Consider the following 16,130-nt stretch of genomic DNA (forward strand, 5'->3'; position numbering starts at 1 on the left):
TGGCAGGACCTGGTTTGTCCTTCAAGGGTTGTCTATCTGGTGGCTGGGGCACTGACTTTGGCCTTCTCCTGGACTGGTACCTTTGGGGCCCTTCATGACCAGCAACCTGGCCTCCAAAGGTGGAAGCAGCCACTGAGGAGTCCAAGTACACGTGCCAAGTAGGGATGGCAAATGGGTGAACAGGAGGCCCAGGTGAGCACCCGCCTCAGTCGGCAGCAGGGTTTCAGAACCTGGATTTAGGACTCAGGTGAGAGGATTCCTGGAGCCCTTGCATAGATTATTGTGGGCAGTGAGGTGTTTACGGGAGCTCACAGTGATGCCTATTAAAGAGATCAGTTGTATCCACGAGCACCCACACTTCATAGGTAACTGTTGCTCTACATATTGCTACCTGTAACCAGTGCAGCTATAAAAGGAACGTAGGAAACAATTGGCCCCGAATATGAACACCATGGGTTTTTTTCCCCCTGTTGATCAAAGAAAGACTCCAATGAAAGGAGAAAAAAAAAAACTAATTAAAAAGTTAAAACCTTATGTAATGAAATTTAAAAGAAAACTTTTGAAGCCAACAAGCAACCATGGGCAATGCTTCAAAGGGCCCAGAATCAATGTTTGTCAATAGCAGTTTTGCATCCTTTAATTTATTTTTCATGAATATAAAGCGTGATGTTATTAGGAGCCCATCCATGCCTTAATTCTGTTTGAGATTTGGTGAATCCGAACTCTATTAACATTCTGTTCAAATCAGCAGTGTCAGAGGCCTGTGGCAGGAGTTTCACCCTATTAGGGCTCTCACCCTGTGGCTGGGATGCTAGGGGACCATCGGGCCTTCGCGCTGAACACTCAGTAGCTACCCCCTCACCCCAAACCCCAGGAGCCAGGGCCACTCTGCTGCTTTCTCTCCAGAAAACAAACCACCCCCATGGCTCAGCCCAGCCCCAAAGTTACCATTTGTTTAATCAAGATAGTTGGTTTGCAAAACATTAAACATTAAACAGTATTTGATGCCTAGTTAATAATTTGCATCCTCTTCATTTGTTCCTGAATCCTTGGAGACTGACACTTTCCCCCCTAAAGGCATAGACAACAAAAGAAATTGTTTTTAGAGCAAAACAAGAGTTCTTACACTACAAAGATGTTTGCCAGAATGTCTGATCTCCATGTTCTGCTGTTAATGTTTCTGGCGGGAGAGACAGCCTTCGGGGTAAGTGTTCTTTTCAAATATCTGTAGTTGAGAGACTCTGAGGTTATTAGGAGGACCAAACCAGCTGGGCCAGGAGTGATGAGAAACTTTAGTCGTGAAAGGCTGGTGTTGCCAGGTGGAATATGTCCTGATTTCAAGGGCTAATGCAGGCCTGGCATGTTGGTTGCTGTTAAGGGGCCAGTTCCATGAAGCCATGCAACTGACATGAGCCCTCTTGGAGCAGAGTCTCCATGAACACCTTCCAACTAAGGAGATCAGAGCAAGAAACTCTGCTAAGACAGTGTGTTGTGATCTGGCATGGATCTCAGAGATCCCTCTGGGAAGCTGCCGAAAGCTACAAACTCTCTCTCTGTACATGCCAACACACATACCATGTTCTCCAGCTATTTCAGGTGACGCTAGGGTAAGCATCCCTGTGCTTTGGCTCTAGAGGAGAATCCTGCTGGCAACAGGTTTACTTAGATGGATTAGATTTGGAGAGAAGCTTTGTGGGCAGCACTTTTTCTCCCATCACCCTGTAACCATGGCTGTAGTGAATGGGGCAGAGAGGAGCAGGGGCCCCAGGAAGGTCATGGTGAGAATGGAAGGAAAGGGACATCAGGGGTTCTCACATGGGGGACTCAAGACATCCGGGAGCAGGTGAGTTGTGGAGGTGTCGGCCCCTGCTGTGTGCTGTTGTGGTCCAAGAGTGTTAGCTGGGTCTCTGTGGACATGTGAGAGAGGGCCTTCACCAGACCTCGCGCCTCTTGGATGGGTTGGAGGCATGAGTGTGGGCTTGGGAGCCAGGGTCTGAAACTCAGCTTTGCCGCCTTCTAGCTGTGGAACAAGTAACAAGTAACCATCTCTATGAGCCTCAGCTTCCTCTACTGCAAACCTAGTGATAATCTCCCCCAGATTTGGGGAGGGTCGAGACCGATTAAATGGGGCAATGTATGTGGCTTTCAATAAATGTTAGCTCTTTTCCCTTGAGATTTCCAAAGTGAATATGAGTTCTCTATAAAAATCAGAGAATGCGCCCCTTTGTTGGAGTGGAGGGGGTTTGAATAGAGAACAAGAAAGGGCTGAGAACTGAAGTAACAGTCATAACCTATTTATCTCATTAAATACCTTGGTATCTTATTTTCCATTTCGCTCCAGAGCGATTTTCCTGCAGAGGCAGCAGGTGAGATTCCAGGCTTTCGATCAGCACACTTTAAAAACAGCAGCTTCTCCTCCCCTTTTGGTCAGCTGCACTCAGACATCTACCTTAGTTCCATATTAAGCTGCCAATGACTCACCTCTGGAAGAGTTTTCTTTTCCAGAGATGACATGTGTGTGTGTGTGTGTGTGTGTGTGTGTGTGTGTGTGTGTGTGGTGTGTGGCTACAATGACCAGTTGTTATCAAACCCCCTACATCACTGATTGTTGTTGGATGCCTGGGGCCAAGATCCTGCAGAAGTACCGCAAGTCTAGAGAAAAGCGATGGAAACTATCAGAGGTTCACAAGGGACCCGGAGAAAGTACCAGTCAGAAAGAATTAGATCCTAAAGTTTGCAGGCAAGGAAGAGAGTGGATGCAGTCTGTTTGAAATTCGCCAAAAGGTAATGCTCGCCCCAAATCCCTTTTTTGCAAGCCCCAGTGAATTTTTAGGGTTAGCGATGAAAATATAAGTCAATAATGGATAAAAGAGAAAATACGAGAGATAGCCTTTAGGCAATGAGATTAGTCAATTCCAAAGAGGGGATTCAGGGCTTTGGAATGTTTTCTTACTCCAGGTGTGTGCCAGACAGGTGGTCGGGAGGGCAGCTTCTGTCCCATAGGCCAGTACACAGACATCCAGGGGAAAGTGGCCAGTCCACTCAGATGTCTAGAGAGTTTGAGGCAACACCAGGAAGGAAGGGGCCACATAGCCCGATGGACAGGGTGGCTTCTCCTGCCCCATGTAGCTAAAAATAATAACCAACTGCTACCATTTGATGAAAAATCCTGTGTGCCAGGCTCTGTGCTTTTGACGCATTGGTCTTTGGGTCCTCCAGAAGGACGCTAAGAAATAGGTACTGTTATTGATCTCAGTTTACAGATCAGGAGCTGGGTAATGTGTCCTCAGGTCACAAAGCTGGGAGGTGGCAGAGCTGAGTCCTAGACTATGGCTGGTGTCCATCTGCCTGGATAAGGTCTCTTGCCTGGGGCCCTGGCTAAGGATGAGATTTCTTTGGTCCATATAGCTTCAGGGCATTGTCCTTCCTGTAGGGATGGGAGGCACTTGGACCAGGGGCCTCTTTCCTGGGTGGAGTGTAACAGATTCCATGTGCCTCTGAAACTTTAAAGCAAAGGGTCTCTGATTGCTGCCCATTGGAAAGGTGCCTGGAGACCCTCCCATGAGCTCAGATCATGCAACAAAAATTATGAAGACTTCTCTGTAGGCTCGTCTTTAACTTAGGTTTTCATTCAGATATCCACGATCCAAAAAAGGTGCAGTCAAATATAGTTGTCATGGATTCCAGGGAATCCTTCTTAGTGCCTTCCTGGTCTGGTCTAGATTTGTTTTCCTTACCTGTCAGTTTTGAACACCTGTCCCCAGCACAGTCTTGTATTGTTATTCCCATTTTTTGAAGGAGAAACAAGCCCAAAGACGTTGAACTAACTTCCCAGCCAGGACAAAGACCCAGCTCCGTCCAATTCCTTGTCCATCACAGGAGGCCCGCTCAACTGTATGTGCCCCGTCCCCAGGGCTTGGACATCTCTTCTTGCTGTGGTTCTTAGGGTGACTTGAGGTGCCACTGGCCTCAGCCATAATGTAATTTGACCTCTTCTAGGGTCATAAGCCAGAGGACAAGCTTGTCGGGCACGCCCTGCTTATCTCAGCCCATGCGCGACAGCGGCCTTACAATTAAAATGCATGTTTGCTCCCATTTCTAAGCTTTTTAAACCCTAGAGTTTAGAGTCCAAGAACTCTAGAACTCCAGAATCCTCCTAGATAGAGAGTCACAGAAATGTCTGCACAGACCAGAGGTTGCAAATTGGCAGCTTGGGGTACATCCTGCTCACAGCCTGAGTTTTATTTGGTGGGTAGGGGTTCAGCCTGAAGAGTATTTTCATTTCCTTTCAATCTGAGAATCTGAGAATCAGAACATTTCACATAACAATACAGATCCCCAGCTTTTCTTGAAAATCAGGCATTCTAGTGACACAGGCTCCCGTTCTTGCATGGCACCAAGGGGAGAAGGAACTATTGCTTATTAGAAGCTGAATTAGAAGCTTATATTAGAAGCTGAAGCCTCCCAGATCCCACAGGCCCCAGCACCCTCTCTTTTTGACACCCTCTCTGCTTGACAGGTGTACATTATCTACCTCATTCTACCTTGGAAAGAGAGAGGCAGAAAGAGAAAGAAATGGAGAGAGAGCCTGCTTGTCCAGTTATTGTTTAGCAACACTGTGGATGCTGAGGTATTAGAGCCAATTTTGGATGGTCAGGTAACAGGGCTCAGTGTCTGATTAATTCAAGTATCCAAATCTACCTGGCCCCCAGGACCAAACAAGGCCATGGATGTGATAACACCAACCACCTTTTTCAAAGTGTCGATGCTCTGGAATGTCAGAGTCTCTTTCAGGCCTAGGAGACATCACTTCCTCTTGCTGTAACCCATTCAGAGTCTTCTGGAAAAGAGAGGGACTGAATCGCACTGCATGTTCTTATAGATTTTAAAGAAACCTGGTCCTAAGCACAAGTCCATCTCATTAGCTTTGGCAGTGTACACTGGTATTTAGGGAAATCAGGTCGCAGGAAATCGCATGTGTATGTAGGCACAGATATATTTATATTTTCAATTCATTAGAGTTTCCTAAATGCAAAAGCAATTCTGCTGTCACAGAGAAACAGCATGGCAGAATATTCGGCAGCCGGGATTTTAAATAAAACATGCTTTTTCTTCATAATTAATATAACAAGGTTTCCTGGCTTAGGACTTGGCAAAGATCCCAGGAAAAATGAGGGGAGGGGGTTGGTGTGACGTGCTTGTGACCTGATGAACAAATTCGAGGAAGAGTTTGTGCTGAGTGAGCTCCCCTCAATCACTTAATAATTTGAAAAATAAAAATTCAAACTCATTGACAACAGTGGCTAATCATAATCACAGCAGCAAGTATTTATTAAGTTTATCAAATCTTTACCACATGTCAGGTATTGTGTGCTTTATGTTCATTATCTCATGTAAAGCTTCCCAGCAGCCCTGTGAGTTAAGGACCACTGTTATCCTCATTTTACAGATAAGAAACTAAGCTTTACAGAAATTAAGTAGTCTATGCAAATGGCCCGCCTGCGAGGTTACAGAGCTGGGATTCAAACCCAGGTCTGCCTGATGCCAGTTCCATGCTCATAACCACTGTGTTAGAGGTTGCCATGCTGGGCACTACCCCGAAACGACTGGGACTCTCAATGTGGAATGGAAGGTGTCCAGGGGGACAGTGGCCTCAGACTCCAGTTTTAGGCAGGAGGAAAAGCCACTCCCGTCTGGAGGCTCCTTCAACAATCCCCGGAGCTTTTCTTTCCAACACCAGAAGGATCAAGTCTTGCTAGATGGCAACCCACTAGCTCAGTGCTCTCAAAACTTTAGTCATGAATGAATCCATCTTCAGAAATTTTGCCAAAGCCCAGACTAGTTTCTTAATACTTTTGTTGAACAGACTCACTTTTTGTCTACCTAGATAGATATATTTTTAAAGGAAACCATCACTACTATAAATGGGAAAATCAAAGAAGATGAAACAATGCCATTGAATTCTAACCGGCTGCAGCTGTCACGCTAAAACGCAGAGCTGACTCCTGCTTTCTCCTTGTTAGGAGCAAGAGGTAGAGGGGAGGGACTTACCAGGGCCACCCCAGTCTGTCTTTGTGATGGGATTGGAAGAGATGACAGTAAAACTGAGAAGGGAATGACTCTCTCACGCTGTGTTTTGATGTGATGACTCTCCCTGGCCAGGCACCACCCAAATCAGCTTGGGTACCAGCAGCGGTTCATGTCCCACAACAGAGAAAGCACAGAAGTAAAGACAGCTTCAGGGGTGGAGTTGGTTCCCATCAATGGGGAAGTTACTTTCCTGAGAACCGATTGGCCAAGGAGGTGAATATGGGGCTTGTGCCCATGTGGTGGGCCTCAGACTCCACCCCCACAGGCCCTTCTGTTTCTTTTTTTGTACACCTGCCTTTTCAAAGGGTTCTGAAGTGCATGATCACATCCAGAAATGAGTGTTTGTTTTTATCCAGTCTCCTTATCCTGGATGGTCTCACCACCAAGCCTTCAGCCCCCTCCCCACAAGTCCTGGGATGAGCCATCCGTACCAATACTTCTCACTAAGTGCTTACCTGAAGAGTAACCCACTGCAAATGCTGTGCTCTCCCTGAGCAGACAAATCCCCCTGAATCAAACGTCAGGTTGGGTAAGGGAATTCTTTCTTTTGTCACTGGGGAAACGAGGCACAAAGAGATTCAACAATTTGCACGGGAGCAAAGATAGACTCACCTGTCTCCTTGGCCAGGAGCTTCAGGCCCAAGAGAGGTAAAATCGAAGTGTGGCCAACGGCAGAGTGAGCTGGGGGCTGATTGAAAATGCATGTTCTGGGCCCACTCCAGGCCCATGGGAGCACAACCTGCAAGTGGGGCCCAGGGATCTGAATTCTTATCAAACGCTCCCCAGATAAAAATGGAAATTCCCAGGGTCTACAAATGGGACTCTCCTCTCTGCCCTGCCCCGGCCCTGCTCGCCGCATGAAGCTGCAGTCCAGTCTCCAGTTAACTGGGCAGAGGTCTGTACAGGTGGCTCTGAGCCAGGCACAGGTGATCAGCCTCACAGGGAGGCGACCTGGCCTTGAATTCCTCCCTGGCCCAATCCACTCGCTTCCTTACAGGAGCCATGTCACCCTGCTGGGCCTGAGCTTCCTCCTTTGCACATAAAGGGTTGAGGCCAGCTCCTCTTCACAGTGCCTCCTGGCTCATCGCTGTGGTCCTGTGAACAGCTTCATCCAGGCCCTCGAGAAGGAAACCACCCACAGGGACCACTGGCTGGTGCCTCTCCTTTGGCCTCTGAATTTTCCCATTAGAGCCATCCCTCCTCACCCTGAGCTTCAGATTAAAGCAAAGCCACAGTGAAGCTGCCGATCCTGGGACAGCGTCGCACAGCTTGTGTGCTAAAGCAAGGATGAGATTCCTTGTGACTACAAAGGACTGCGTGGCACCACCTCATACCTGCTAGGATGCCTAGAACCTTTTAAAAATGGAGGGCTTCCCTGGTGGCGCAGTGGTTGAGAGTCCACCTGCCGATGCAGGGGACACGGGTTCGTGCCCCGGTCCGGGAGGATCCCACATGCCGCGGAGCGGCTGGGCCCATGAGCCATGGCCGCTGAACCTGCGCGTCCGGAGCCTGTGCTCCGCAGCGGGAGAGGCCACAGCAGTGAGAGGCCCGCGTACCGAAAAAAAAAAAAAAAAAAAGGAAAATAACAAATATTGGTGAGGATGTGGGAAAATCAGAACCCTCATTTATTGCTGGTGGGAATGTAAAATGGTGTAGCCACTGCGGAAACAGTATGGCGGTTTCTTAAAAAGTTAAACACAGTATTACCATATGACCCAGCAATTCTACTTCTGGTACTGGCCCAAGAGAATGGAAACCAGGGAATCAAACAGATATCTGTACATCAATGTTCATAGCAGTCTTATTCATATAGCCAAAAGATAGAAACAACCCAAGTATCCACCAACAGATGAATGGATAAACAAATTGTGATATATAATGGAATACTATTTAGCCATAAAAAGGAACACATTTTTGAGATATGCTACAACATGGACAAACCTTGAAAGCATTATTCATAGTGAAATAAAGCCAGTCACAGAAGGACACATAATGTATGACTCCACTTATATGAGGTACCTAGAACAGGCAAAGTCATAGAGACAAAGTGGAATAGAGCTTACTACGGGCTTGGAAGAGGAAGGAAGAGAGTCGTTGTTTAATAGGTACAGAGTTATGTTGGGGATGATGAAAAAGTTTTGGCTATAGACAGTGGTAATTGTTACATAACATTGTGAATGTAATTAATGCCACTGAATGGTATACTTAAAAATGGTTGAAATGAAAAATATCGTGTAGTATGTATTTTACAATTAAAAAGAAAATGACAGGCTTTGCACAGTCGTTCATCTCATGACATAGCTTTTTGCAGGAGGGGCCAGAGTGGGAGGATGTTGTGAGGCAGCAGTTGGGATGGTGCCTGAGATACTGGCAACCCCTGTCCTCTGTCACCTCCGCCTCTCACCCTAACCTTGAGCTGTGTCCAGCAGTGGGGACTGGCTCTGCTGAGCTGCGCAGTCCTGTCCCTGGCTTGCCTTCCAGCCCAGCAGCCTCACCCTCACCTGGCCACCGTGCAGAGTTCTCTCCTCCCCAGCTACCTTTAGGAGCAATGCAAATCTTTTCCTGGTGTGCAGTGACATCTGGTCTACCACCCGGTCATGGTAGAATAACTGCAGAGAAAGAGATGGCTGGAATTTGAGTCCCAATGTCTTACTTACCAGGTGAAAGATTTTTCTGCTATTGGTTCATTCTAAGTCAAGCTTCTAGCCCCAAAGGTCAGGTCTAGCCCCACTTCTCCCCTCTACTGCTTCCCAGTCCTCTGAGAATATTTCCTATCAGTTAATTCCTGGAACCCATCAAGGCAGATTTTAGCCTCTGCCTTTTTGTTTTGTTTTCAAGAAGGTCTAGAATTGCGAAAGGTAGAGGAAGAACCTGAGTTGAAATAATTACTAGAATAAAGATAGGACAGAAGAGATTAGACCTCAACTCCCTCCACCCTCAAGGAGATTACACTGTAAATCAGTAAGACTCCGAAGCAGGATCCTTCTCTCTGCCCCTCCCTGCCTTGCCCACCAACCACCTTGAGCCTAGAAGACACCAGATCATGAGACATGCTCCCTGGTGACTGGGCTGGGGGGTGGGATATTAACATTGCTAATAATTTGCTTCTAACTGGGGAAGGCCAAAGTCCTGAGCCACGGGTCCACTGTGAAAGCCCGATTGTAGATGGACCAGCAATTGGATCTAGAGAGGTCTCCCTGAATCTATTGCAAAGCAGCTACCTTTCCATGTGCAAGAAGCTGCTATTCCCAGCCCTCTAAGAGGAGCTGAGGCAGCTGTGACCACGCATGCCTGGTGAGACTGGGAATAAATGTGGTGGACGAAACAGGCAGTGGCTCGTGTGCCTTCTGATCTGGGTGAAGGTGTTTGCTGAGATGTGTTTGTCACAGCGGACTGCCTGAGGCTGCAGATGACTTTTGTCCCTTCCCCAGATGTCCATGGAACCTAGTGGCCCTCCCTGTGTCTTCCCAGGCCTGGGCAACTCTGGACAAGATTTTCCCAAACGTTTCCAAGAATAAGGACCCACTCTCTTCACCGGGCTCAATGTCCTGCTTCTCTTAGCATTAAGTAGCTCTCCCATTTCCTTCTGCATCTTTTCAACACCATGTTTGCAGGCTGTGGGTCCCTCATCCCTCACAGCAATGGCTCTGGTGTTAGACTGGCTCTTTTCCGGCCTGGGTCTATCATTTACTAGCTGAGTTATTTTGGGCAATTTAATCTCTGCAAATGTGTCTTCTCACCTCTAAAATGGGCATAATTATAGTACTTCAATTATCAAGGATTCTGTGCAATAAAAGAGACAAAATGCACATAAATCATTTAGCACAGTCCTTGGCAACTGTCGGGTCTTAATAAATGCGAGCTGAGATCACAGCTGTCCCTTCCTACGCCTCTTCCTACTTCTTTTGCATCGATGACCTTCCTCTTTAGATTTGCACGTCCCAGGCATAGGAGTTCTTACTTCCCTGTCTCTTTTGAAAACTGGAATGGGATAATGGCATGAAAGGAGGCAGATAATGTGTCTATCCATCCCCCTCAGCCCCCCGCCATCATCCAGGTTAGTTTCAGGATCCAGGTATACGGCATAAATCACTGGCTATTGTCCTAGCCTTTCCGGTTTGGTCCCCCAATATCCAGCCTGGTGTTTGGGCTGCCGGTGTCCACATTTCACCACAGCCTCTTTCTGAGGGTGGATCCAGTGATCCACAAAATGAGTGGGTCTGCTTCCGACCCCTGGGACACCCTGACATGCAGCCCAGGCTGCACAGCTGGGCGGCAGCTGCTTCAGACCCCCTGAGAGCCTGTGGGATCTGAAGGTGCCCCCAGGCCAGGAAGGTACTGTTTTCTTTCTGTTTTTTCTTTCCGTCTGAGCCCCAGCTCCAGCTCCAACTCCTGGGAAGGGCACGTCTGCCACCTGCTGGCTGTGGGCAGCGCAGCACCTGACTGTCCCTCAAGCTCCAGTTTCCAGCTAAGATTTGGGGGTCTCGCCCCGGCTCCGGTCCTGAAGGGCTGGATGAAGACAGGTAGAGAGTGACGGGCCCTGACGTCCACACAAGCTTTATGGAGGGAGGATGAGGCAGGCAAAGGACCAGGACTGGCTGTGACGAGGGAGAGACTGAAGGAGGTGTAACATTTGTCCTCAGGGTCCCCTCATGCTTCTTCTCTGTCACCTGCCTGCCACTCATGCCCAGAGGTGTCAACGTCAGCTGCTCCCTGTTCAAGCACCCCAGCCCCAGAAACACCCTAAGACCTGAACCTGCCCTTCTTCTGCCAACTCCGCCTGCCACTACCAACCCCCACCAAACAAAATCCCCCCCCCTTGTCTATTTCCTGCAGAAACAGGGCAGGGCAATAGTGATGCATTTAAATAGTCACTGTCCAGACAACAGATGGCTTCTATCCCTTTCTTTCTTTTTTTCCCTTTTTTTTTTTTTTTTTGGTACGCGGGCCTCTCACTGTTGTGACCTCTCCCGTTGTGGAGCACAGGCTCCGGACGCGCAGGCTCAGCGGCCATGGCTCACGGGCCCAGCCGCTCCACGGCATGTGGGATCTTCCCGGACTGGGGCACGAACCCGTGTCTCCTGCATCGGCAGGCGGACTCTCAACCACTGCGCCACCAGGGAAGCCCCCTCTCCCTTTCTTTGCATGACTTTCTCCCCCACAACTTTTTATTTTGTAATTTGTCAAACCTCCAGAAAACTGGAAAGAATAATTCACTGATGATCATTCACCCAGATAGATGCAGCACAGAACCTTTGCCATAGTTGATTTCTGCCATGATCTCTTATGCATTGGGGAAAAACCCAAACGAACTTTTTGGCCAACCCGATATATACATTTGTTTTGTTTGTTTGTTTGGTTGGTTGGTTGGTTGGTTTGCTGAATCATTTGCACCTAAATTGCAGACATCTCCCTCCCTACTTCAGCATCTTCTAAGAATAAGGACGTGTTCCTACAAACCACACTACCATTATCACTCTCAAGAAATTCAACACTAACGAAATAATACTGACATAAGTCTATATTCAGATTTCCCAATTGTCCCAATAATATCCTTTAGGGCTTTTCTTTTCTTTTTTTTTTTTTTTAAATCTAGGATCCAATCAAGGACCCAGGCTGCATTTAGTTGTCAGGTGTCTCTAGCCTCATTTAATAAAGAACGGTCTTCCCATCTTTTTTGCCTTTTATGACACTGACAATCTTGCAGAATCGAGGCTAGTTATTTTGTAGAAAGCCCACAACTTGGGCCTGCCACGTTCCCCATGAGTAGATTTAGGATAAGCATTTTTGTCCAGAACGCTACAAGTTGATGTTGTGCCCTATTGTGCGTACATCACGTCGGGATGCAGTCTTTCTTTTTACCATTTTACCCAAAAATGACTGAGGAGGCTACAGTAAAACAGAAAATTAAAACTTCTGCTGAGGGTAGAGGAAGCAAATATACCAAACTGCCTAGACTGGGTATGAGGAAGATACATCACACTGACAGCCGCTTCCTGGTCACCGAGACCCACCCAAAGGGAACCCTGTCAGGAGATAGCACTCTTGTTTTCCAAGTCAGAGGTCAGCAAACTTGGTCTGTAAAGCACCCGATAGGAGATATTTGGGACTATACTCTCTGTGTCAACAAATGCCCTGCAGTTGCAGCACAAAGGCAGACACAGGCAATGTGTAAGCAGGTGGGCGTGGCCATGTTCCAATAAAACTTTATTGGCAAAAACACAACTGCCAGGTTCGGCTCAAGGACCTTTGTTTGCTGACATCTGATGTAAGTGAAAGAAAATATTCCAGCTATTAAACAGGTAAAACTTTCTTTTTCTGGTAAGTACTGCATTGTAAAAAAAACAAAAAACAAAAAACACTACCACCACCACCAAAAAACACTATTCCTATCATTATTTACTTTTTTATGCAAAACTTTTTGAGGCATGCCATGTGCCAAGCACCGTGCTCAATATTGGGTAAATACGTCAGTGATGAAACAGACAAGAGCCTCGACTTTCTTGTGAGGGCAGAGTTTGATGTGAGAGACAGATAACATGCAGATAAACATACAAAACTACAAGCTGTAATGGGGACCATGGAGGAAATGAATGGGTGCAGAGACAAAACAATGGGGGCATGTCATGCTGATAGGGGAGTCGGGGCAGATGACATTTAAGCTGAGACCCAGTGATGGTCATTGGAGGGGTGGGGTGGAGAGTTTTCTAGGCAGAGGGAACAGCAATTGCAAACGGCCTGAGGTGGAAAGAGCTTGGCTAGTGTCATTTTGAACCTAGGTGTGGCTGGAGATTAGTGAAGAGCAGCAGGAGAGAGGGGTATGGGAGGAGGTTTACAGGTCATAGTTGCTGTTTGTATTTTATTCCAAGAACAGTGGGAAGTAACTGGAGAGTTTAAGCACCTGTCCATCTCCAACCTTAAGGAACTGTCACCTGAGACAAGCACTAGACTTGGGCATAAATCCGAATCCTCTCACGCCTGTGTGACCTCTGAGCCTCAATTTTCTCGTCTGTAAACAGGCTAATAAAGCCTCTTCATAGGGTTGTTAGAAGAGTTAAACGCAGCAATGTGTAGCCGGCCAGAGGAGATGCACAATACATGCTGATCACTGTACCTGACAAGATGGTCAGTACCTGGGCGGCCAGGTTCCAACATGGGAACAGGTAAGTGCAAGCACTACACATCCACCCTGGGGAGAAAGAGTGATGCTTTGGATCACTCAGCCAGCACAGGAAGAGTGGGGAGCATCGTCAAATAGGCCCCAGCCCCTCTCTCTCCAATCCACGACACCACCGCTCCAGCCATCAGGAAGTACCCCGTGCTCCTGTGCCCTAGCTATGACTCCGAGAAGGCTCCTTTCAGCTGGCAGGAGCTCAGGAAAGCACCCAGCCTGCTCAGAGGACTCAACCTTGCTCTGCTCTGTGTCATTTTGTTTTTCAGTTCTCCCTCCTGTCTTTACTCACCGACCCGGACCCAGGTGAGTGTGCGGACCCCCCTGGGGCTTCCAACCCCACAGGCTGGTTCTGGGATGGAGAAAAGGGGGCCCGTACATGCGAGTGTGGATGTGACCTCAGGGTTCCAATGGTTCAGAAGTGTCACGGACCACTTTGAAGATCTTCCCAGAGAAATGCATTCCTGGGTATTTATTTGTGTGTCCACACACACATACACACACACAGTGCTTTACACAATTTTGAGTTGCCTGTGGACATCCCTGATGTCCAGTCTCATGACCCCAAGGGAAGAATTGCTGAAGCCGTTAAACCCCTTCATTTTATACAGAAGGATACTGAGGCCCAGAGAGGGGAAGCATCCTGCCTGAGGTCACACAGCCCATTAGTGTCTGAAATGAGACCAAAAGGCCAAGGCAAAGTGAGAGTGTCTTGAACAATGGCTCCAGGAAGGCCAGCCCTGTGCTACCCCACTCTCTCCACCCACTTCGGTGGGGAGCCAGCCCCTCTGTGCTGAGAGGGTGGTGCCGTGCAGGCAGCCCCCGGCTGGCCCACCGCTGCTGATGGCCTCTCACCAGCACCCCCACTGGGTTGCTCCTCCACCCGGTATGTCTCCTCAATGGTCTTCCACACAGGCTCTTCTCTCACAGACACACCTGCCACCTCTCACCTGTCCCACTTCCTCTGCCTGGTGCCCTCAGCAGGGCCTGGGCTGAGCAGAGCTGCTCCTTCCTGCCACATCGTCCAACTCTCGGTCTCTGTCTCTGGGTCTGAGTCTCCCTTTGCTGCTCTGAGGCCCAAAGGAGAAAACTCCACTGATTATTTCACTGGGGCAGAGGACACATCCCCCACTGGTAAAGACCTGTGTTGGTCACACACAGAGGACAAGAGCCAGGCACATGGAGGTCACAGTCACGTCTAAACATTGGATCAAGGGTCTCTTCGGAGCAAAGAAGGTGATAACTGGGTCAAATTCAGCTTGACAGTCAATATTCTCCGGCAGCAAAGCCCTGGATGGGCAGACAGATTTGTGCCGGCTCAAGGCAAGCGATGCTTGGAACTTGTCCTGCCCTGCAGGGAATGTTTGTGGAATTGGATAGAAATGTACATGAGCGTGGTGTGGGGACTGGGAAAGGATCTGTGTCTTTCCCCAAAGCAAAGGAGAGTGTTGAATTCAACAACATATAATTCAATTGCTTGGAAGAATCGTATTTCAGGGGGCTCCCCCAGCTGGCCCGACCAGCAGCGTACATGGAATCCAGGGTGGGTCCAAGGCCAAGAGATGGGAAGAGCTGCCTCCTCCCCAGCCTTCAGCGCGAACTTCTCAGGCACCACTGAAGGGGCTGCTTTGGTCTGGGTGCCCACGAGACAGAGCTTCGGAACTGCGGGCTTGCACAGAGGAAGAAACAGGACATCTAACACTCAAGGGACCTCACCCTCTTCAAGTGTTTAAAAAGCAGCCCCGGGCTTCCCTGGTGGCGCAGTGGTTGAGAGTCCGCCTGCTGATGCAGGGGACACGGGTTCGTGCCCCAGTCCGGGAAGATCCCACGTGCCGCGGAGCGGCTAGGCCCGTGAGCCATGGCCGCTGAGCCTGCGCGTCTGGAGCCTGTGCTCCACAACAGGAGAGGCCACAACAGTGAGAGGCCTGCGTACCACAAAAAAAAAAAAAAAGAAAAGCAGCCCCACCCCTAGTCCACGAGGTGGGCTTTGTGGGAGTTAACAGGAGTATTTACCTCAAGAAACTTTACTGCCACCTGCCAGAAAGTTGCAAAAGACATCTACAATGACTATGACACCCTGGATTGTGCAGTGAACAACACGAACAAATGTATGCCGTGGCCCTACTGAGCAGGCCTCACAAAAGAGGGAGTGGATACATTCTTTGTGTCCATAAGGCCTTCAGCTTTAATCAAATAGATTGGAAACTTTAGGGTCAGATTTGATCTGCAAACAGGAAGAACTTCCTCATCATCATAGTTGTCAAAAAATCTGAATGCGCTTTTGGGCTCTTGAGTGGTAGTGAGTTCTCCATCACTGGCGGTGTTCGAGCACAGGCTGAAAAGCCACTTAGTAAGGAGTGGAAAATGTGGGATTTAACATACTGAGATTCTGGGCTTTATAAGAACCCTGCCAAGGGCTTCTGATAGTTTGGTTAAGTAGATGAAGGGATCCTGGAACAGGCCACATGCATGCCCCCGAGTCCATCTCGAGGTGTTCTGTCAGCCTCTGGCTGTGGAACAGGGTGAGATGTAGTGGCTGGGTCTTTCTGCAAAGAGCAGGTTAGGTTCTAAAAACAGCCCTGTTCGCGTCTGATTTAATTTCACCTGAGGGTTGTACTTTGATGGAATTTGTCAGATTCCCCGCCAGCTTTGACAACAGTGTGGCCAGGGAAACGCTGTGCTCAAGTCCACGGGCAAGCTGCTACTGTAGTTGGTCTTGCTGGAGACAGTACATGGTGAGGGCCTGGCTGGAGCAGATGGGCCTGAGCCACAGTCCCCAACGGGTGGCAGAGGAGGTGACCATCAAACAACACAGACTCTGCCCATCTCCCCAAAGCAGGTGACATGACAGCCCACAGGCCTGCAGAAA

General features: G+C 48.5%; 1 protein-coding gene across 1 annotated transcript in view; it reads left to right on the forward strand.

The window, feature by feature from the left end:
• The first annotated feature begins 1,048 nt into the window (after positions 1-1,048).
• The window catches only part of HABP2 (hyaluronan binding protein 2), a 36,996-nt gene continuing 21,914 nt past the window's right edge, over positions 1,049-16,130 (forward strand). The window contains exons 1-2 of the mRNA XM_029244903.1: positions 1,049-1,204; positions 13,531-13,567. Coding sequence (XP_029100736.1) covers positions 1,136-1,204; positions 13,531-13,567 — 106 coding nt within the window. The 5' untranslated portion in view covers positions 1,049-1,135. The remainder of the gene's footprint in view (positions 1,205-13,530; positions 13,568-16,130) is intronic.

The sequence above is a fragment of the Monodon monoceros genome, unplaced genomic scaffold (assembly GCF_005190385.1).
Source record: "Monodon monoceros isolate NGI ecotype Baffin Bay Population unplaced genomic scaffold, NGI_Narwhal_1 Super_Scaffold_4, whole genome shotgun sequence".
Lineage (NCBI taxonomy): Eukaryota > Metazoa > Chordata > Mammalia > Artiodactyla > Monodontidae > Monodon > Monodon monoceros.